This window comes from Poromitra crassiceps (assembly GCF_964638095.1).
Source record: "Poromitra crassiceps genome assembly, chromosome: 14".
Classification (NCBI taxonomy): Eukaryota; Metazoa; Chordata; class Actinopteri; order Beryciformes; family Melamphaidae; genus Poromitra; species Poromitra crassiceps.
In genome coordinates, this window is record NC_139633.1 from 707,528 (window position 1) to 731,200 (window position 23,673).

Below are 23,673 nucleotides of genomic sequence, written 5' to 3' on the forward strand. Positions count from 1 at the left end.
ATAATGACTAGATATTTTCTTGACAACTACCAGGTATTTACCTGGGAATTATCTGGCATTTAACCAGTAATTATAGATTACAGAATATAAACCTTCCACTGTTACCTATCAATTAGTCTAAATGTGAGCATGTTAGTGTGACAATAACTCCGATATGTACAAGGTATTACCAGGTATGGACTGGTATTTACCTGGTAATTAGAAGTATTTACTGGATATTTACCTGGTAGTTACCTGGTATTTACACAGCCTTTAATCGATGTTTACCGGTAATAAATCGGGTGATAGTGGAGGTTTACAATCTGTAATATATAATTACTAGGTAAATACCAGGTAATCACCAAGTAAATACCAGGTAATATTCAGAAAATATCTAGTAATTACCGGGTAATTACCCGGGGACTACCAGGTAACTACCTGGTAGTTACCTGGTAATTACAAGGTAAATACTTCTAAATACCAGGTAATTACCTGGTAGTTTCCTGGTAAATGCCTGGTAATTACTGGACTGTAAAAGGAAGGGTTACCTTTCTTTGTACTGAACTCTAATGTTCACTCATATCCAACCAGACAATCACATAACATTCACCTTCCATTTTCCCGCACAAATTTAGGTAAATTTAACATTAGGTATAGAGGTCCATCCTTATGGAATTCCACCCCCCCTTCAATCAGAACCTGTCAATCATTGCCTATTCTTAAATCAAGAATGAAAAAAACCCTGTTAAATCAATAACATCTCTTATCTGCATACATGTTTTTATCTCTTCTTCTTTACTTTCTTTTCTTTCTTTTTGTTCGTTAAATTTTAATTTTATTTCATACTTACTGATTTTATTTCTACTTATGATGTTATACAAGTAGAGGCCTCGTATAGGCCCTTGCGGGTCTCCTGCCTTTACTTTGCACATTTATTGTCGTGTTGATAACTATCAGTATTTTTTGTATGTTTGAATATGTGCTAAATAAACAAAAAAAAAAAAAAAAAAAAAAAATTAGTTTCTATTAATATATATACATCGAATCCCACCAATGTAGTCCGTCCTTTTCCCCTTGGCGCACATAAAGACACATGCTTCCGTCACTGTCTGCTTGATGGCGAGAGGGACTTCAGCTGTAGGCTACTCGTGACAAAACCATCAAATTTTCAACAGTTAACATTTGCAGTAGCTAGGCCTATAGGTTACTGGCTATTACGAGGTGAGGCAGTATGCCCCGTGTCTCTCTCTCTCTCCCCCTGACGAGGGAAGTGGAGAGGGCTATTGCGGTGCTATTAAACGTATAATGGTTGGAAAAGATCAACATTTGCTTTTTATTTTCTCCTACGGCTCGCCACCGATATTTTACAATGGGTTTAATAACCAGTCCACTCCACAACACTTCCTGACCAGGTCACGTGACGTTGTGGAAAAGGCGGCACGAGGTCAAATAAACAAACTGGCAATGCAGCGGTAAACTGTACATGGTAACCTCGCGTCACTAGGCTCTCTCAAAGGACATGGTCAGTGACTTTTAATCGTCAATTAACGCTATAATGCTAATCTATTTGATTTCGCCAACAAGTTTCTTCTTGGCCAGCTAAACGTGGTGGTGGTTGCTACGCGACCATAACCGGAAATGTCAGTTTGAAGACGCGTTCAAGGACCCAGTTTTTCCAGAACTTTTTTTGTCCTGTACCAGAATTATAACACAGATTTGCCTAATCCACGTGCTTTAATCGGGGAGCCGACTCACAAACTCCTCTCTCCAGATTTGTAGCATGGAAGACAAATAAACTTTGTACACGGACCCATGTGTTTCCCCCACCTGGCCACTAGTTGCAGCATCACAATTTGGTCATAAACCATCTAATGTCGATCACCCTTCCAGTGGGACCAAGATTATACTTTCACAACCATTTTTACAAGAAAATATCCTTTTTTCTGCCTTTCAGGTTTAGAAAAGCAGAAATGCGTATGTTTGATTTTTGAAATACCCCTTTTTATCCAATCTGATTAATGAAATCTTAAAAAGCTGGGCTATTCTATGCCTATTGTGTAGCAAAGGTAATACAAGAAATCCAAAATAAATTAGAAATTAACACATTCACTGCCAATGACGAGATATCTCGTCTTACAGAATCCAACCGTTGACTGCCAAAGACGAGATATCTCGTCTTAAAAAAAAAAAAAAAAAATTGACGGTTGGGCGTGGATCAACGCTCCCCCCGTCTCCTATAAAAATATTGGAGTCAGCGAACGTGTACAACCCATTCCACGGACCCACTAAGTGGCGACAGTGCTCTCCACACTAGGAAAAGCAGAGCCAAAACTGTAGGGTAACGCGCGAGGAAACCATTCTCTACTGTAAAATGGATTGGCGAAAACGCTTTCACTTTCGCGCATTATCGCGCTGGGAGCTGGCGGTGGGGGATTCCAAAAATAGACTGGGTGGAAAACACAGTTTGAAACATGCAGCATAAAGCCTAGAATCGCACAAAGCTTCATCAAAGCTCTCAAACCCAAGAAACAAGTGAGCCCTATCCACACTCGCTGCCAGGGAGGGAGGCTGCTCAAACTCGCAGCAGCAGCAGCAGAACACTCGCTTGTGACAAACGCAGGCTGAAAGCCACCAGACACGCCCACGGAGGGAGGAGTTTGAAGGAGAGGGCGTTCAGAACTATATTGGTTAGATGTCTGATCTCTCACTGATGCCAAAAATAAATGGTTAAAGTGACTGTTCTGCCTGTTTGATTGAATTTCACAAAACTGCGATTATCTCAGCTTTCACTCTCAGACGCTGAAACCATGCTGTACTCAACGGCTAATATCTACATAACTACTAACTCTACAAACTAACTCTTTTAGACAGAGAAAGCACACATTCTATTAGTACTTTTGTGAACTTTGTGTTCACAAACTCCAAGCAGAAAATAATCCTCGGCTCTTGTAAAATGAGCCAGAATCCTCAAAAAAACCCTCTGGCAGAACCTACCTACAGTAAAAAAAAAAAGGCTGGCAGTGAATGTGTTAAGGAGGCTATTGGAAGTTTATATAGCCTGCCCTATTAATATGCATAGAATCTTACTAAAACAAAACACTTAAAATAAGAAAACTCCCCATATAATACAGGGTTACACTTATTTTCCCTTCAATAATGGGAGTAATGATATGGTTGTGTTAATTTAAATAAAGACACACAATCCATCAATAAATACATTTATTACAGATATTTACACTACATAACCAAGCCTACATTTATTATTACAATATATATCTTAAAAAGAGTAATCCAGAGATCCCAGGAATAGAATTCTACCAATGAAACAATTATGAACAATAATTCCTTAAAACTTGTCTTGTTCTGAGATAAAGAGAGGACCGTGAATGCAGCTAGAAAACGCTGACTAAGGAAGAACAGTGTGGAGTTCAGGCCTTTTCAGCTCCAACAAGAGACCTGCCCCATTCTGAAAGATGCTCCATCAAGCCTGATGTTTCACCCGAGGCCCACGACAGTGTTCACTTCACGCAGATAGACACCATCTTGAATATTGCATCCCGGGGAAGTCATCCAAATACAAATAAGAGAAAGATAGTCAGATAGTGTATGTATGACATTTTGAGATATAAATGTATGGTTATTCGGTTGCTTTGAGTAAATGGTGTGAAGGTAACAAACCTGACGAATGGGATGTATGACAGGCCATACCTGCAGACAAAACAAGTTTCATGTCACAAAGTTGCTGTAATCTCACGCATCAACATTCTGTTAAAGTGATGAAAAGCTGTGACTCACCAGGCTAATGATAAGACTTGCAAGATAACAAATAACAAAGCAAGACCAAAGTTCTTCCACTGTAAGAAAAAATAGAATTGCTGCTGACTGAGAAAATGTAAACGGGCCTGTGTGAATATTGATAACACTGGGCTATACTTATACAATATAATTGTGATAGAGAAAATGAGCCCTTCATCACTCACCCAAAAGGCTGCGCAGAGAGTCAACACAAGGCAAGTCTAGAGGAATGAATGGGACAAGGAGTGTGAGTTTGCTTAGAATTTGGACAGTGATGCTTTGGCTCATTCCTCTTTAGGACAAGGTTTCAGATAGCATCTTGTATTTGCTGGGATGTTCAGCCATCTTTGATTGGACAGATTCAAACTGCATTCATTGAGTATTATGTTCTCAAATATTGTTAAAATTCCTACATTGCAATGACTTATAGAGGCTTGCCACCCACATCACTATATTGTCAGTTTTTCCTTCCAGACTTTTTTTTATATATATATTTGAGTGTATCTCTGCATGTGATTATTCTCAGCTCTGAATTAGGCATGAGAAAACAAGGGTCTCAGCTATCAATCCAGCTTCATGTTATCATGTTGCGCACAGCAGCACTTCAAGACTGGAATGCACAACTCTTTAATTTCCCTTTTGAACTCTGAGGGTAAATTATGAAATATTTAAAATACATAATGGAGCTAACAAGGCCTGAAAACCTTCTCAGAGTTTGCAAAGGTTGAGAAAAACAACAAGAGTGAACAGTTAACTATAGAGAGCCGCAGTAACGAGTCCGGAAATCATCGATGCTAACAGCCCTGGTTCAACACAGTTTTCGCCTATGGGAGTTTTGAATGGGTTTTTGGCGCGATGCTTCTAATACGCTCTCTGGGCAACGCTGGCTTAATCAAACGCGAACCAGATGGTAGTAACATCATCTTCACACATGAAGACCACTTTTATGAGTTTTGAAGCTTTTATGTGCCGTTAAAAGGGCGGCTAGCTAGCAAACGGCTAAATGGGACTACACTGTTGAGTCGATGGGGATATATACGTCAATAACGTCACCACTCAAAGGACGAACACGGAAATTCTCTTTCTCTCACCTGGTTCAGCCCCGTTCAGCCCGGGGTAATCAGTGCACACATCAACAACAGTCCAGGTTGAGTGTTGACGTGACGTGGAAGCCTATGCGACAGTGTGTAGTTCTGGATTAGCTTAGCACGAGCTTTTTACCTCTAGGGCTCGCATTTACGCTTCAAAACTCATGAAAGTGGTCCTCATGTGTGAAGATTATCCCGCTGAACCTTGGTTCGCGTTTGATTAAACTTGCGTTGCCCAGAGACCTTATTTGAAGCATCACGCCAAAAACCCATTCAAAAATCCCATAGACAGAAACAGTGTTGAACCAGGAAGTTCGGGACTTCCGCATTCAGCCTACAAAAATACGTCATCCCTGCGGCTCTCTATTGAGTCTATTTTAATTCATAATAGTCATATTTATGACATTATGAGAGAGAAAATAGAAAAGTCACATGCACTATAGGTTGAGCAGTACAGTGAGGTCAGAGTCAAACACTAATAGTGTAATGCACTCACAAGCATTATAGTGGTGGCCAATGCTCTTGTTTTGTCACACATTCTTTTCAGCTGCTTCACTGGCCCCATCAGGAACATGGTGCTGTGGGACAGAAGAGAACAGATCATATATATGTATATATATATATATATATATATATATATATATATATATATATATATATATATATATATATATATATATATATATATATATATATATATATATATAAATAAGATGATTCATCAGCAGCTGGACTCTGTGTTCTTGCTATGGCAACAACTGTTGCAGGTTGGACTCACCTGCACAGAGAGCATAGGTTTCCAAAGGTGTAAAAGACAATAAAGAGGATAATTCCAATCTTGGGGAGGAAGAGACAACCTACTCCCTGCAAGACAGAAATGCAGTCAGTTGATTTGGGAGATGGGTAGGAGCTGATCTGCATAAGTTGTAGTTGAGCATGGGGGAGGACAGGTTTATCTTCACATCTGTGTCAGGTGAATGAACAATAGGCATCTCACATTCCTCAGAGCAAGACGAACCAGTAAAGCCACATCAAGACCTACTGCACACAGGGCCGTATCCAGAGTTTCGAAATAGGGGAGGTCCAGCAAGGGGAGGCGGATTCGGCGGCGCATTTTTGGCATTTTTCTGATTCACTCTTCTGTCACTTTCTGACTTGTTGTTGATTTTCTGTAGGGGGTATCAAGGAGGTGGATTAGACATTATTGATTACATTACATTATAATGCTTGAAAATAATTTGGAATGAAGGGTTCAAATTATTGAATGTGATTATTATCAAATTATAGGCTAGCAAGAGTAATGCAACAATAACAAATACAATAATAAATACATAGTAGATGACACAAACATGTGGGCTCATGTACTCTTCAAATAAGTGAATGAAACCCTGCATAATGTAAAAACATTATTTGATATGGTTTAAGGCTTCAAGCTACTGAATAAAACACGATAAAAAAACACGATTTCAGACGGACAAGCCCGTCTTTATTGTCACACGATTACAATCAACACATGCACGGAGGGCCACAACACACACATGCTGACGGTGGCCGGTGAAATTTGTCCTCTGCATTTAACCCATCCTGGCTTTGTCCTTTCCTCCGGGGGGCAGGCCAGGAGCAGTGGTCGCTTTCTCGTACAGCGCCCGGGGACCGACTTCGGATGTTGTCGTCACTGGTCGGATGACGATGACGATCTGATCTTCTGCATGTTTTTAATGGGGGGGGGTTATATATACGGAGGAGCCCCCCTGGGGGAGCACGGGGAGAACATGCAAACTCCACACAGACAGAAAGGCCCTTACGACGAGATACCCCACCTGGGCAGTAGGCACTGAAGATATGGGGGGGAACACAACCACAGCGCCCACAGTGTCCCAGGCGAGAATCGAACTCAGGACCTTCTGACTGCGAGGCGACAGCTCTACCACTGAGCCACCGTGCGAAGGATGCCTATTGCCCAGTATCAAATACCCACCTCGGTCAAATCTAGTCTACTACAACACATACAGGTGCATCACCATAAATTAGAATATCATGACAATGTTCTATAATTTTTTATCAGTTATCAAATATATATTACTATAATTATACTATATATACAGTGTATATATACAGTTTAGTATATTCCAAATGAAAAATAACATTTATTTATTCCTGATAGGAACGATTGAAAAATAAAATAAAATATATTATGTTGTTTTTAACTTTACACCACCTCTTTTTGTTACTTATTGGGTCATGAAACTGAAACCATGCATACAGCCACCTGCATACCTGACTTCGGGAGCTTGGCAATTGGCATCATGCATGATTAGCCAGTAGCTTCCCAACGTGTCACACAGGTAACGTTACTTAAGAGACAGACTAGACACTTACTTTCTTGGTTGTTGCTAAAAAATCTGTCAGTGTCACTCACTCACCTCGTCTGTCGTTCACTCGCTCACTGTCTCGCAGCTCGCTCACCTTCAATTATCTCGCCAGGCAGACAGACAGTCATCACCACCATGCTGCTGCTCTCTCTGAATCAAGTTACCGCGGACGCGGCGTCAGATGACTTCCTGCCTGACCTGCCTTTCGTTTAAAAATAAAAGCGATCCCGTGTTTTTCATGCTTTTCCATGCAGCTTTTTTATTTTTTTCTCTGAAATATTAGGGGAGTTCCGGACCTCCCCGTTCTCATAGCTAGATACGGCCATGCTCGTACCCTCTCCTACCTAAAGTAATAATGGTCGGGAATTATGTAGCCTAATAAAACCAGAGAAACAAATTCTCATTTTTAAATCAAGATGTGTTTTTTCTGCAATGTAGGCTATAGTTGAAAATCAATGTGGCATTCTGAAGAGGGAAGAGTCTCTGCGTGCGTGAAGTGTTGGAGAGAGAGTCTCTGCGTGCGCGAAGTGTTGGAGAGAGAGAGAGACATCCATGCCATGCATATGTATCCAAGCAAGGATTTCCTGCACTGCACAGAGAATACTGTGTGCGCTCAGGCGTACGTCTGGCGTAGTGGGGTTGTTTGCGCTAAGACCAGCTATTTGCTGGCGTTAAAATTGAGAGCACCCAAGGGCCAAGGCCCCTCGCGGTTCATTATGGTTGTTATATAATTATGAGAAGATGAATTAGCGATCTAACTAACCTCTTGTGCTCCCGAGTGCCGACAGCCTGCTCTGTTTGCTGTCCGAGTGTCCATCACAGATAACACCTCCCGCTTTATCTCCCGCTGCTGTTTGTTGTTGTCGATATGTGGCCTTATTCCAGACGAGTCGAATTGAATCGTCCATAATCTTGACATCAGATCATATCTATATGCCAAGCTACGCTGCTAAGCTAACAACAACATACTGTAACAGACGAGTCAACTCTGACCTGCCCCGGATGGGCTTACAGTGCTTATGTTCTTCTTCTGTGGTTTCTCTCACAGAAGCGCTTCTCACTGCTTCTTCTGAAGCACATCCGGGGCAGGTCAGAGTTGACTTGTCTGTTACAGTATGTTGTTGTTGTTGTTAGCTTAGCAGCCAGCTTGGCATATAGATACTGCCATAATGAACCGCGATGTGACAGAAAATGTGTTATTTACAGAGCGCATGCACCTTGCCCCGTTTGCGCCCGTTATAGCCTGTTTGAGGATGCTACTCCGAGCTCAAAATCTTCTGTGGACATCCGAATGAAACCAAAGTTATTTGGGTGAGTAAAACATCATATTTTAAGCTGTAAATAAGGACCGTGGTGTAAAAAACCGAAATTCTCCTTTAACACAGTGTGATGCCCCAGGGTGACCCAGACATGAAGTGACCCCCCCCCCCACACACACACACACACACACACACATGTAAAAAGTGAAATTTACTATTGCAATAAATGCCACAAATGTACATGACTGTATTGGTAAAATAGAGCCTTAACACACACATACCAGATACAAGACACAATGTAGATGATGGGGACTAACATCATCACACATGAATTGGGCTAATTGAATTTACAAGAGTCTTAGCTTTCCAGTCACACTCAATTTCTGCAATTCCAATATTGTTTAGGGGTCCTACTCCTAAATGCAGAAAATTTCAGAATAGGCAAAAATAACACATTTATAATGCATGCAAAAAGCAGCATGTTTTTTGGGGGGGAAGCATAAAATGGATTAGCATAAAGTGGGCATGTCTGTAAAGGGAGACTTGTGGGTAACCATAGAACCCATTATTATTCAGATACTGTATCTTGAGGTGACAGGTCAAGGGACGCCTTTGAATATGGCCATGCCTGTTTTTCCCTTGCCAAAATGTTGTCTAAGTTTGGAGCGGCATTTACCTTAGGCCTTCTAGTTTCATATGATATCAGTACCTTGGCTCTAGCTTTAAAAATGAGCCCCTACAGCCTCTGGAATTAGCCTGATGCCCCAAGGCAGCTGATGCCCCAGGGCACTGGGATGCCCATATATGCCCATATAGTTGCAAATCTGGCTAGGAGGAGTCTTTCTATAGCTGATTATCATGTCTTTAGTTTGAGACACATTTAGTTGTAGAAAGGACGATTTCTATTAGCTACTAATAAAGGCAATACATATGATGCATTTATGACTTGATTTGCTAAGAGGAGGATGAAGAGTTAAAGACAGCGACCTGATCACAGCTGTCATGCGTGGCAGGTGTAGAACCTGTAAAACTGGTCCTGAATGCAACAAACCACCTTGACGTTGACTTTGGAATGAAACCAATCAGGTATGGATGTTGTAACAGTTGTGTGTGTGTGTGTGTGTGTGTGTGTGTGTGTGTGTGTGTGTGTGTGTGTGTGTGTGTGTGTGTGTGTGTGTGTGTGTGTGTGTGTGTGTGTGTGTGTGTGTGTGTGTGTGTGTGTGTGTGTGTGCGCATGTGTGCGTGCCTCATGTAGCCTAGGCTACCTGCGTATGAATGCAGTTGAGGTGACTGTTGCAAGGCGTGAACATGACACTGGAGCCAACCTGGACTTAGACTCATTTCTCCAACAGAACTCGGTGCGTTCAGGTCCACGGACAAAATTCTGGAGGTATGGCGTTTCAACATTTCAGGACAATTTTCCCTGTCCTGTTGGCGGTCTCGGTCTGGGTCTGCATCATGCTTTACATGCCGTCATGGGAATTTATATCACAAAGGATCAAGTAAGTTGTTGTCGAAAGATTGTAATCAGTGGTCAATTTGTACACACATTGCAAAGGGGATGGTGGGGTCTTATAAAAAAAAGTACTATGCAGATAGGTTTATGCAGGCTTCAAACAACATCAAGTCCACATGGAACCTCATAAATCATATACTTAACCACAGTAAATCACCTCCAGTTGCACCAGTTGAAATGCAGGGGAACGAGGGGATACTCTCTCACCCAAGAGAAATAGCTGATGGCTTCAATGATTTTTTTGTTAATGTTGGATCTGTTCTGGCATCAGGTATCGTGGATACTGATGTGAACCCTTGTAGCATGATTCAGGGGCAGTTTTACTTCGTTTCAAACTCAAGCTCTCACTCTGACATCTCCGCTGCGCACGCAGCCACTGGAAGAATGTTATTTTTGCTCCAAAAATGATCTTTATATAAAACCAAGCCACCCACCAACAGGTGGCGTGGTACCCTCATTCCACCCTCATTCCTTACCCACGTGACTACGTCACGCCCGCCCAGACCAGGGGAGGCCACTCCTTCGTTCTTCCAGCTCGCTAGTGGACGTGTTTTTTGAAGCTCCGTGTTAACTCATAGTTTGCGCTCTTAAGCTAAGCTAATTCCGTCTTATTTGCCCACCTTAAGAAGGCTTGCGTGGACGAGATTCTTCAGGCTTCGGAGACCCGATCCTGCAGCGGCGACGGACGAGCTCATCATAAGCTAAGAGCATCTTGCCTTATTGTGTGGTTAACACCTGTTGCTACCGCTGTGTAGCTTGCTTCGTCCACCCCGGCTGGGGTGACGATAAAGAAAGGGCATTCGAGCTAACTCGAGTGGTTGCCGCTCTCAGTTATTGAATAGATAGCTAGCTTGCATCCGTGCGGATAGCTTCTTATCTTGTGTTAGCACATTACATTTAGGCTACCGCCGTGTAGCTGGCTGCGTTCTCCCCGGCTGGGGTGACGTTCATCTGGGAGTGTAACCCCAGCCGGGGAGAACGCAGCCAGCTACACGGCGGTAGCCTAAATGTAATGTGCTAACACAAGATAAGAAGCGCTAGCATATTAGGCGTAGGCTACTGCCGTGTAGCGCGCGTACGTTCACTCCGGCTGGAGTAACGTTAAGAGAGTAGTAACTCAAGAACTGTGCTCTCAGTTTTAGCTAGCTAGCTCGCACCTGCGCTGCTAGGGTCTGGCCATCTTGTGCGTTAGCACTTCTGCTACCCCCCTCTTACCGTTGCACGTGCAGGTTCGCTAGCCTCAGCTACTGCATAGCTTTCATATGGTAAAACCTCCGCTAAACCGGGTACAGCCTGCGAGTGCTTGCTACGAGTTAGCTTCTTAAATCGTGCAATGAGCCAGGCGGCTGCCATGGAGAAGGGAGGCTGGGGGCTGCGAGGTGTGCAGGGCTACGCTGGCCGATTACGATCGGCACGATAGCTGGGTCTATTTACCCTTCACCCGAACATCAAGTCATCAACACCACATTTCTTATAGAGGCCCCATGCTCTGGAGTGAATTAAGTCTTCAACTCTGATCCATAGCTTCTCACTCACTCTTTAAAAATCATCTTAAAAGGCATCTTATCCATACATGAACCATCAATCCAACTCCCTCTCTGCCCTTGCCATTGTCACGTTCTTTGTTTTTATTTTGCCTTCTTTTGTGTGCCCTTCTCCCATCTGTGTATATTGTCTCCTTATTCCTCCATCTGCTATGCTCTGCTTTGTACCTTGTCTCCTTATCTGCACAAGTCATTGTGTTAGCCTAGGGATGTCAATAGACTAATTTTCTCTTAGCCTATTGTAACTTTGCAATTTTTTTATATGATTATTTTTGATATGATTATGATTGCACGATTATGATTGTTGATACGGGTGGAACTCCGTACAAGCCCTGTCGGCTTCGTTCCCTCCTTGCACTGTTTTAGTGTGTGCTAAATAAAAATAAATAAAACTTATCGAGACAAACAATTTGATAGAGGCGAAGACAGCATGGAGAGTGGGTGACATGTAAGTTAGGGATGTTAGGTATCAGACACTTCTGCCAATGCCCTTAATAAAGGCACTGTAGCTGCCCACTGCTTTTAAGTAGCTAGGATTGGTCAAATACAGATAAAACAATCAAGTGCAAGTTGTGCAACTTAACATAAGTTAATACTCATGGCACTTTTATCTTATCCTAACTTCTAAATGTATAGTACTATATTATATTAAAATCCTTAAAATGACTTCCCCTCCTCTCTCATTTAAAAATCCAAAGCAACCAATCAGGGTGCTCTAGAACCTAGCTAATGACAGCATACCACACAGGCAGGCGTTCAACACATTCTCACTCCCAACTCATGACTTGATGACAAGAAGGGTTCCTGACCGATCTGCAGTATATGAAGAGTTGGGAGTGAGAATGTGTTGGGGCTTTAACTTCTGAATACTGCATAGTGATTGGCTCCAGGATTCATGATGTCAAATCAGGTTGGTTGAAAATTGCCTTTTCAGTGAGCTCAGAGAAACTGGTCAGACGGTCAAGACGGACAGCACCACTCCACCTGGAGCTGTAGGTTCCCTCCAGGAGACTGCCATGCCTCTCCTCTTCAAAAACAGCACCACTCCACCTGGAGCTGCAGGTTCCCTCCAGGAGACTCCCATGCCTCTCCTCTTCAAAAAGAACTTTAACAAGCTGCCTCAGTGGGATTTTGAAGATGTGTATAACCTGGATATCCAACCCAGACATACAGTAAGCAGACTATAGCAAGACCCTTGTAGCATTAAAACATGGGAATGGGTAGCCTCAGAATTTGACTACTCATTCGTTTCACTCAGTCAGTCTCACAGAAGGACCCTGTATTTTCACTGTGGGCTGCATTTGCAAAAGCCCTACTTTTTCATACATGTAGCAATCACAATAAAACAGTACTTGCCTTACACACAAGGTTGTCCATCAAGTCGGGCTATTCATGTTCTTAAATATTGCGTAGTTTCCAATTCGGAGCCATTTATGTCATGCCAGAGGCTGTGATTTATGTTCTTCTCGATGTGTAATGACAGGTTTCCACCTGTAGCCACAGCAGAGAGGGCGCTGTTTCCCTGGGAAGCCGAAGAACAACAATGGCCATTTTCAATGGAAAAGACAGGCAGAGACAGCCTCTGGTATGACAAAAAATAGATCAGAATTGGAAACGACACAATATTTAAGAACACGAATAGCCCGGTTCAGTAGACAACAACCTTGTGTTTAAGGCAAGTACTGTTTTATTGTGATTGCTGTATGTAAAAGTAGGGCCTTTGCAAATGCAGCCCACAGTGAAAATACGGGGTCCTTATGGGTAGGGGTGCACCGATCGATCGGCACGCAATCTGTATCGGCCGATTTTGACCTCAAATATGTGATCTGCTGCTGCAGATATTTCTTTATTGTCGCCGATTGCATAGCCGATCATGCTGCACGTGAGAAACATGAGGCAGCCCATTTTCATGTATTCAATGTCTATCGTTTAACTTTCATATTGTGCTCTAATGTTTATATCATTGTGTTGCAAAGCACACGCTTTGCTTTCGTCAGTGTACTCACCTCCACACACCACACCAGACTGTCAACACACCCGTGCGTCTTTGAATCACACACATCAGCTGGTGATTAGAGCAGACTCAGCAGAGAGAAGTTACCTCCAGTCCTCCCGCCTACCGAGGCATTTGCATGCTGTTAAGTCCGTGTTTGATCCATATTTGCGTGTATCCTCCTAACGTTAATAGCTCCGGTTAGCGTTAGCCGCTTTAGCTTAATCGATCAAATAGTTTACTTGGGTTGAAGTTATTTTCTTGTGTAACAGGGAAATCCCGGAAAATGGAGTATTTTTGTTGAGTGAACTGAACTGCATTGAACTGGTAACATGGAAATCCCGAAGTGGAACGATTTTTGTTCTTTTATAAACTGAACTGAGGGAACTGGACTGAACTACTAGCCATTTAGTTCAACACAGTCTTGTGCTCCCATTATCTCACACACAAAAAATCATGTTGGCGGTTTCCTTTAGCCTACACAGTATAAAATATTGATGTAGAAAAAAAGAAAATGTGCTGCACTTTCAATTTGATGCATGAAATGTAGGCCTATATGTAAAATGGACACTGTTCTATAATAGACTGCTATAGCTGCTTACAAAATAAATAAATATATATATATATATATATATATATAACAAAAGAAGGTACCACCGCACACTGGAGTCAGGATTTAACTGAGATTTATTCAGCAAACGACGCGTTTCGCTGTAGCAGCTTCATCAGGTTTGCTCATACAACCAAGAGGGCCCAGGTGAGCCTAAGTAGTAACAGGACCTAATTGGTCACATGACCATGTGACCAATTAGGAAATCACAATTTTTTTCACAATTTTTTTAGTTTACAGGTTGCAGAAAAATACATAATATCATAGTCAAAAAGGTAATTACAATATCACAAAAGGAATGGCAATATATAATAATGAGTTAAAAAGCAAGGACATAAGCTAGCATTAATATGCAGCACTGGCAGAGTTACATAAATGAGCATATTTGAAAGTTAAGCTCAAAATCTATAAAGAATATGAGGACCTATACAATAAGAGTTACAGCAATGCAAGGTTAAACTCCAATTCTATTTAGAAAAAGAGGAACCACAACATTCATCTAAGAGTTACAGCAATGCAAACAGTTACAAGGTTAAGCTCAAATTTTATTTAGAAAAGGAGTACCTAACATAAATCTTAGCGTTATAGCAATGCAAACAATTACAAAGATAAGTTCAATCAAGAAGGGGGCAATAAAAATTACAGCAATAGGCAATAAAGAAGGTTAAGCTCCACTTTGGTCTAGAAGTAGAGGACAAGTATCTCCCTCAATTGCTAAAGGGGAGGGGGTGAGTGTCAGGGGGCATAGTGGCTGAGTGGCTCATCTCTCCCTAGGACACCAATCTGAGAAGAGAGACAAGAATTAATATATAATCACAAAGTTATACAGTTACAAAAAACAACTAAAATCCTGGGTTTCGTTCAGGCCAAACGGTTCAATTGTATTTAGCTCATGGATCCAGAAGGACTCTCGTCTGAGAAGTTGGTTAACTATGTTGCCCCCTCTTGGATTGGGTTGTATTTTTTCAATTCCTATAAATTTGAGAGAGGAGGCTGAACCATGATTTTTTTCTTTGTAATGCCTGGCGATGGCGTAATCCATGTTGCCGTTCCTAATGGCGGCTTTATGTTCTGCAATTCTCAGCTTGAGAAGGCGTTTTGTCTGGCCTATGTACATAGATCCACAAGGGCAAAGTAAGGCATAAATCACATGGGTTGAGAGGCAATTAATAAAATCCTTAATAACATATTTCTTTCCTGAATGGGGATGATTAAATTTCTTAGTATCAAATGTATTTGAACAGTGTGCACATTTACCACATCTGTAGTTACCATACACTTGTTGAGCGAGCCAGTTAGTTTGTATGGGCTCTTTATACATGGAGGAAACAACAACATCTCTTACATTTCTGCCCCTTCTAAAACTGAATCGGGGTCTTGAGGAGGACAGGTGGTTCAGGCCTGGGTCACATTCCAAGATATGCCAATGCTTGTTTATAATGTGTTTGACTTGCTTGGAGGCAGTGCAGTATTCAGACACAAAAGTGGTTCTGCTTTCAGTGTGTTGGGGCGGGGGATTGAAGAGCTCCTCCCGATCTCTGCCATTCACTTTTTCAATAGCTTTGTCAATAAGTGTTTGGTCATAACCTCTTTGTCTGAAACGTTGAGCCATTTCTTTACTGCAAATTCTCCTCAGTCTCACAAACTGACCATAAGGGATGTTGTTAATCATATGGTCAGGATGGAAACTGGTGGAGTGCAAAAGAGTGTTTCTATCGGTTTCCTTTCTATAAATAGATGTCTCCAATAGTCTCCTTTCATTAATAGAAATCAAAAGATCCAGGAAATGAATTTTCTCACAACTAAATTCAATAGTAAAGTGTAAAGTGGGGTAGGTACTATTAATATAGTCAGTAAATGCTCTCAATTCCAGTTCAGAACCGTTGAACCCCATGATGATGTCATCAATATACCGCTTGAAGAACAGAATGTTATTAGAAAAAGGGTTATTGTTAAAAATATATCTATTTTCCCACAAACCCATGAATAAATTTGCATAATTTGGGGCGAAAGGTGATCCCATACTTGTGCCTTGAACTTGCAAATAATATTTGTTATCAAAGATGAAATAATTACATTTCAAAATAAATTTAATAAGAGACAAAAGCAATTCCACAGGGAGATCATCTTTCTTAGGGCCAAGGTAAAACTCCATGGCTTCTAGACCGCCATCATGTGGAATGTTAGTGTAAAGGCTCTCTACGTCAAAAGAGACCAAAAAAGCATTATTGGGCATAGATATATCAGACAAAAATTGTAAAACATCTCTGGTGTCCGCTACATATGAGGGAAGTGTCTTAACAATGTCCCTGAGGAAGTGGTCTACAAACTGACTTAAAGGTTCAGACAGGGAATTATTACTGGCTATAATGGGCCTACCTGGAGGGTTATCCAACCTTTTGTGAATTTTAGGCAGCAGATAAAAAATAGGAGTGACAGGGTGTTCAGTTTCTAAAAATTCAAATTGACTCTTCGTGATCAATTTGTTTCTCAATGCAGCATTCAAAATATCATCCCTTTGTGCTTTAAAAGTACCCACAGGGCTCTGCAGCAACGGGCTATAGAAGGTGGTATTGCTTAACTGTCTAAGGGCTTCAGCGACATAGTCCTTGGTGTTTTGAATAACCACCGCACCTCCCTTGTCGGCTGGCTTTATAACAATTCTTGAATTACCATGTAGATCATTCAGGGCTTTTCTCTCGACTACAGTGATGTTACATCGGCCCTTACCATGGTCTGTGGAGCTGACAGCCGCTGCAATGTCTTTTTCCACTAGCTTGCTGAAGGTAGCAAGTGTGGGGTTGGGAGCCCCAGGGGGCATAAACTTAGATTTTTTCTTGAACTTGCTCAGGGGATCAGTACCTCCCCCAGTAGTAGATACATCAATTTTGGTGTGAAAAAAATGTTTCAAGTGTAGCTGCCTAAAGAATTTATAAGTATCAACCTTTAATTTGAAAGCATTGACACGATTAGTAGGGACAAAGGAGAGTCCACGACTCAAAACATTCAATTGGGGGGCTGTTAGGGTGTGATCAGAAATATTTATTACCGATTGTAATTGTCCCTCTGGCTCCGTGTTGTCATCTGCCACTGCCCGCCGGCCGCTTTGTAGAGATCTCCGCTGTCCCCTCCTCGTTTTCTTGGGCGGCCCCTGCCTTGTCCGCGTCCTATTCCTAAAAAACTCTCATCTGTGGAGGATGCACTCTGCTCTAGGTCGGATGACCACTCCTCACTGGTCAGGAGAAGCCCCCGGCGTTGTCCTGGTCGGCTGTGACCTCGTCCTCGTCCTCGTCCTCGTTGTGGTGGTGCGTCTCCGCCGCGCCTTTGGCTGTGCCGTGCGTCATGATGTCTCCAAACAGGTCTCCAGTTGTAGACAACTCCTTTTCTGTAGTCCTCTGCATCTCGTTCAAACTTTTTTCTTTTGTAGGCCTTGAGTTCATCTTCAAAAATAGTCAATTCCTTTTTTAATGCAGTTTCCATAGTAGTGAAATTGACAGTGTCCAAAGCATTCTTAAGTGTTGTCTTCAATTCTTGTAACTCGGTATTCACTTTTAAAGAGTCTTGCTTGGTTTGTTCAATAATCAGCAAAGTTAAATCTAGCGAGCACTTATTCAAAATCTGTTCCCACTTTTTATTGAATTCCGGGTCTTGATTGCCCAGTGTGGGTTTTTTATTAATTCTCAGACCTCTCGGGATTTGTTTGTTGCGCCAATACTCCGACAGTGCAATCCCATGCCACATATGCCTACCCCACACTACAGGATTTTCAAATCCTTGAAGATTATAAAAATCTTGAGAGCCCACACACTACAGGACAGATAGAGCCGATTTTTTAACATTTCAATCTTGGGACACACACACAATCGCGTCTGTTCAAACGCAACCCCACACACTAGATTATGCCGAAGATTCACCTTGGAAGCAGGGCTCGACGTTAACTTTTAAAATGCCTATTCAGTGTGCGCACCGGGTGTAGTAGTGTCATTTCGTTTTCTAAACAAATTTTATTTTTTGTTTTTATAATGCATTTGCACTGAAATGATTTGTTTAACTAATATTTGCGCGGACAGCCGTGTCCATTCGGGGTGTAGGCCTACTGTGCACGGCCAGGCGAAAACCGTCTGCACAGGTGCCTTGTGTTGTGGAGGGGCGCATCTGCTGATTTGACTCACTTTTCCGTCCGGACACTCGCCGATGCGGGAAGCTGAGACCTAAGCGCTTGTTGTAGGCTACATGCTTTGCAGTATAGCATTAGTTTTCCGTCCCGTTCAAAGACGCACGGGTATTTCACCTCGATGACAATTTCCTCGTTCTTTGTTTCTGTGCGGGGCTGCGAGCGGACGCGGACCAGATTATTTTGCGAAAAACTGTAATGGAAACGCAGCTACTACTGGCTCTCTGCTCAAGATGCAATCGCCTGTCGGGTTGTAAATATCTAACATGTTAGATATGCCCGATTCACAATCGGGAAGAGGCAGTCTTCCCGATTGTGAATCTTTGAACCCCACACACTACAGGATCATTTGGGAAGATTATCTGCCCGACGCGCTTCAAATCGGGAGCACCCCCGAGAAAATCGGGAGGGGGGAATCTTGGCCATAATCTTGCAAATTATCCTGTAGTGTGGGGTAGGCATTAAGGCGTATGTCTTTTTTCTCCAGATATATCATTTTTATATTCATTTCCTGGATCTTTTGATTTCTATTAATGAAAGGAGACTATTGGAGACATCTATTTATAGAAAGGAAACCGATAGAAACACTCTTTTGCACTCCACCAGTTTCCATCCTGACCTATGATTAACAACATCCCTTATGGTCAGTTTGTGAGACTGAGGAGAATTTGCAGTAAGGAGGACGATTTTCAAATTAAGGCTAAAGAAATGGCTCAACGTTTCAGACAAAGAGGTTATGACCAAACACTTATTGACAAAGCTATTGAAAAAGTGAATGGCAGAGATCGGGAGGAGCTCTTCAATCCCCCGCCCCAACACACTGAAAGCAGAACCACTTTTGTGTCTGAATACTGCACTGCCTCCAAGCAAGTCAAACACATTATAAACAAGCATTGGCATATCTTGGAATGTGACCCAGGCCTGAACCACCTGTCCTCCTCAAGACCCCGATTCAGTTTTAGAAGGGGCAGAAATGTAAGAGATGTTGTTGTTTCCTCCATGTATAAAGAGCCCATACAAACTAACTGGCTCGCTCAACAAGTGTATGGTAACTACAGATGTGGTAAATGTGCACACTGTTCAAATACATTTGATACTAAGAAATTTAATCATCCCCATTCAGGAAAGAAATATGTTATTAAGGATTTTATTAATTGCCTCTCAACCCATGTGATTTATGCCTTACTTTGCCCTTGTGGATCTATGTACATAGGCCAGACAAAACGCCTTCTCAAGCTGAGAATTGCAGAACATAAAGCCGCCATTAGGAACGGCAACATGGATTACGCCATCGCCAGGCATTACAAAGAAAAAAATCATGGTTCAGCCTCCTCTCTCAAATTTATAGGAATTGAAAAAATACAACCCAATCCAAGAGGGGGCAACATAGTTAACCAACTTCTCAGACGAGAGTCCTTCTGGATCCATGAGCTAAATACAATTGAACCGTTTGGCCTGAACGAAACCCAGGATTTTAGTTGTTTTTTGTAACTGTATAACTTTGTGATTATATATTAATTCTTGTCTCTCTTCTCAGATTGGTGTCCTAGGGAGAGATGAGCCACTCAGCCACTATGCCCCCTGACACTCACCCCCTCCCCTTTAACAATTGAGGGAGATACAGGTCCTCTACTTCTAGACCAAAGTGGAGCTTAACCTTCTTTATTGCCTATTGCTGTAATTTTTATTGCCCCCTTCTTGATTGAACTTATCTTTGTAATTGTTTGCATTGCTATAACGCTAAGATTTATGTTAGGTACTCCTTTTCTAAATAAAATTTGAGCTTAACCTTGTAACTGTTTGCATTGCTGTAACTCTTAGATGAATGTTGTGGTTCCTCTTTTTCTAAATAGAATTGGAGTTTAACCTTGCATTGCTGTAACTCTTATTGTATAGGTCCTCATATTCTTTATAGATTTTGAGCTTAACTTTCAAATATGCTCATTTATGTAACTCTGCCAGTGCTGCATATTAATGCTAGCTTATGTCCTTGCTTTTTAACTCATTATTATATATTGCCATTCCTTTTGTGATATTGTAATTACCTTTTTGACTATGATATTATGTATTTTTCTGCAACCTGTAAACTAAAAAAATTGTGAAAAAAATTGTGATTTCCTAATTGGTCATGTGACCAATTAGGTCCTGTTACTACTTAGGCTCACCTGGGCCCTCTTGGTTGTATGAGCAAACCTGATGAAGCTGCTACAGCGAAACGCGTCGTTTGCTGAATAAATCTCAGTTAAATCCTGACTCCAGTGTGCGGTGGTACCTTCTTTTGTTTTATGCCTTGTACCTGCAACCTACCAGCACCTGATCTTTCCACTGGCTGTGCGTGGGGACTCTCCTTTCTCTTCATATATATATATATATATCGGTAATCGGTGATCGGTCGATGATCGGTTGGGCAGATATTTCTCATAGGTGATCGGCAATCGGTGATCGGTGGCAAAAAACGTGATCGGTGCACCCCTACTTATGGGAGACTATGATTGAGTGAAAAAAATGAGAAGTTGAATTACGAGGCTAGGGAATAAACAAGGCTGATATCTTCTGGCAAAGTGCTTGTGTGGTGTGACCTGCTTATATTTGTTTTTCAGCTGTCCTCTGTAACCCTCACCCTCTGTAACCCTCACCCTCTGTAACCCTCTGCCTCTGTAACCCTCACCCTCTGTAACCCTCACCCTCTGTAACCCTCTGCCTCTATAACCCTCACCCTCTGTAACCCTCACCCTCTGTAACCCTCTGCCTCTATAACCCTCACCCTCTATAACCCTCACCCTCTGTAACCCTCTGCCTCTATAACCCTCACCCTCTGTAACCCTCACCCTCTGTAACCCTCACCCTCTGTAACCCTCTGCCTCTATAACCCTCACCCTCTATAACCCTCACCCTCTGTAACCCTCTGCCTCTATAACCCTCACCCTCTGTAACCCTCACCCTCTGTAACCCTCACCCTCTGTAACCCTCACCCTCTGTAACCCTCTGCCTCTATAACCCTCACCCTCTGTAACCCTCACCCTCTGTAACCCTCACCCTCTGTAACCCTCACCCTCTGTAACCCTCACCCTCTGTAACCCTCACCCTCTGTAACCCTCACCCTCTGTAACCCTCACCCTCTGTAACCCTCACCCTCTGTAACCCTCACCTCTGCCTCTTCCTTCAATCAGTCATTGAAACAAACTGCATTTATGTGACGATTGATTGACCCATCCTCTCTTTCTCCACTGCATGGAGCTCTCTCAAACAATCAGGTTTAACCAAAAAATGAGTATGATGACACATTTTCTAATCTCAACGTTTGCCTGTTTATTCATGTATTATACTGTATTTTCTTTGCCACTGTCAGACCTGTCCCCAGTCTCTGCAGAAGAGTGAGGATCCCAGCTTCAAGCAGGCTTTCATCCCCAACGTGCCTCTGTTCATGCACAAAGACAATCTCAACATGAGCGAGTGGAACAGACTTTCCCATTTCAACAACCCCTTTGGTTTCATGGAGTTCAGCCACCACGGTACGGGCGCGCGCGCGTGTGTGTGTGTGTGTGTGTGTGTGTGTGTGTGTGTGTGTGTGTGTGTGTGTGCGTGCATGTGTGTCTGTGTGTGTGCTTTGCGCGCATGCGTTTGTTTGTTGTGCGTGTCTGCAAATTGCAGTATTGCGTAGTAGTTAATGTGATACTAAGCCCCCCAAAATCAGTGGTCTCTGCTCCATTTCATTTGAATTAGCCTGGATTCAGACTTTAGAATCACATGTTGATAGCCTATATCCTATTCAAAATAGATATTTGAGACTGGGTTGCTAGAGGCTTCAAACTGTGTGTCTGCACAGTGTATTTTAATTTAAAGAGGAACTAAACCACACCTAAATCGGTGGTGAAGCCTGACACCTAATGGTGAAAAGCAGGGTACTGCTGGCCTTTGTGCCAGGGTTGGGGTTTATGTATTCATTTATATGTTTTGCGTGGCTTTGCAGAAGTGAAGGCAGCTGTGGATTTGATCCCAAAGCCGAAGGAGCCACTGCTCCTCCCCAGAGGCGATGGTGACGGCTGTGTGCGCTGTGCTGTGGTGGGCAACGGTGGGATCCTCTATGGCTCTGGCATGGGGAAGGAGATTAACGCACACGATTATGTGTTTCGGTAAGATGGGCACAGAATACTACGCTCTAAAGCAGTGCTTCCCAACCTTTTTTGTCTTATGTACTACAGCCCGATACTGGGTTTTTGAGGCAGATGCCGATATCAGGGAGTAAAAAAAAAATATATATATATATATATATATATATATATTGGCCAATATTCTTATATTATATATACACATCATATTACACAATTTCTTTTGCAATGGTCCCTCAAATATCAAAGACTTAGTTGAGATGACTTGAGGTAATGTAGGCAGGATATTTTACAGCTTATCAATACACTTTATTATACATATATATATATATATATATACCTATATATATATATATATATATATATATATATACTAACTAAGTAATATATATATATATAACTAATATGTATATATGTATGTGTGTGTATATATATATATATATATATAAACTTGAGTTAAGGGAAATGATACAAATATACACAACATGCTGTCTATAACTAATTTAAAAAAATATATATATATACTGTATATCGGCAATATCGGCCAACATATTGGCTGATACTGATATATCGGTTATTGACCAATATCAGCCGATAATATCGGTGCACCGATATATATACTAGTTGCGGCGCGCACGTACCATTTTAACAATGGGCGTATGAAATTACTTGGAATACTTTTTTAACATAGTTTTGGAAGTAAATTGTAATCCCCAGTTTCCAAGTACCCCCTGCAAGCTGCTCAAGTACCCCTAGGGGTACATGTGACGTACCCCTGGTTGGGAATCACTGCTCTAAATCTGATCAATACTACTACTATACTGTAGCAGTAAAGCAACAGATAGGAGATTTGTGTGCAGCGAGATTCAGTGTTGTGCATGAACGCTCTAAAAGAGCCCCGTTCATTGAACAAGCTCATATTTTGGTGAACATGTGAGCTGAGCGGATCCTTTTCCAAATACATAAACGTACTGTGCAGTGTACAGTGAGCGTGCGGGAGTGAATGTCACTGTTATAAGCCTGGATTTGAACCCACAACCTACCACATGATGAGAGGTTGCTGCTGCTTTACCTACTGATCCAAACTCCTGGTACCATTCTTTTCATGCTCTCATACCTCGATAACAAACAGTTTCTTCCCTCTGGCGGTGCGAACCATGAACTCGCTTCACCCCCCGCAAATACAGCCACTGCCCCGTATTGCCCACTAACTTGCACTGGTCACTTCAACAAG

At 42.1% G+C, this 23,673-nt stretch overlaps 2 protein-coding genes across 3 annotated transcripts in view; one reads left to right on the top strand and one right to left on the bottom strand.

Annotated features, from left to right (window-relative positions):
* Positions 1-3,276: 3,276 nt before the first annotated feature.
* LOC310789386 (vesicle transport protein SFT2A-like) lies at positions 3,277-8,080 on the bottom strand. Of its 2 annotated transcripts, none has more exons than XM_083651026.1 (8): positions 7,998-8,080; positions 5,860-6,031; positions 5,641-5,726; positions 5,359-5,440; positions 3,960-3,995; positions 3,775-3,833; positions 3,658-3,687; positions 3,277-3,521 (listed from the first exon to the last, which is right to left on the bottom strand). In XM_083651026.1, the coding sequence occupies exons 2-8, from the start codon at positions 5,983-5,985 to the stop codon at positions 3,503-3,505; spliced, it is 438 nt and encodes a 145-aa protein (XP_083507152.1). In that variant the 5' UTR covers positions 5,986-6,031; positions 7,998-8,080; the 3' UTR covers positions 3,277-3,502. The 2 variants fall into 2 exon arrangements, with proteins under 2 accessions (XP_083507152.1, XP_083507151.1); XM_083651025.1 differs by lacking the exon at positions 7,998-8,080 and adding an exon at positions 7,286-7,385.
* Positions 8,081-9,847: 1,767 nt separating this feature from the next.
* Positions 9,848-23,673, top strand: part of LOC310789570 (alpha-N-acetylgalactosaminide alpha-2,6-sialyltransferase 1-like) — a 29,597-nt gene continuing 15,771 nt past the window's right edge. Inside the window, exons 1-4 of the mRNA XM_083651212.1 lie at positions 9,848-9,995; positions 12,488-12,725; positions 21,680-21,842; positions 22,301-22,463. Of these exons, the coding sequence (XP_083507338.1) occupies positions 9,886-9,995; positions 12,488-12,725; positions 21,680-21,842; positions 22,301-22,463 (674 nt within the window). The 5' untranslated portion in view covers positions 9,848-9,885. The remainder of the gene's footprint in view (positions 9,996-12,487; positions 12,726-21,679; positions 21,843-22,300; positions 22,464-23,673) is intronic.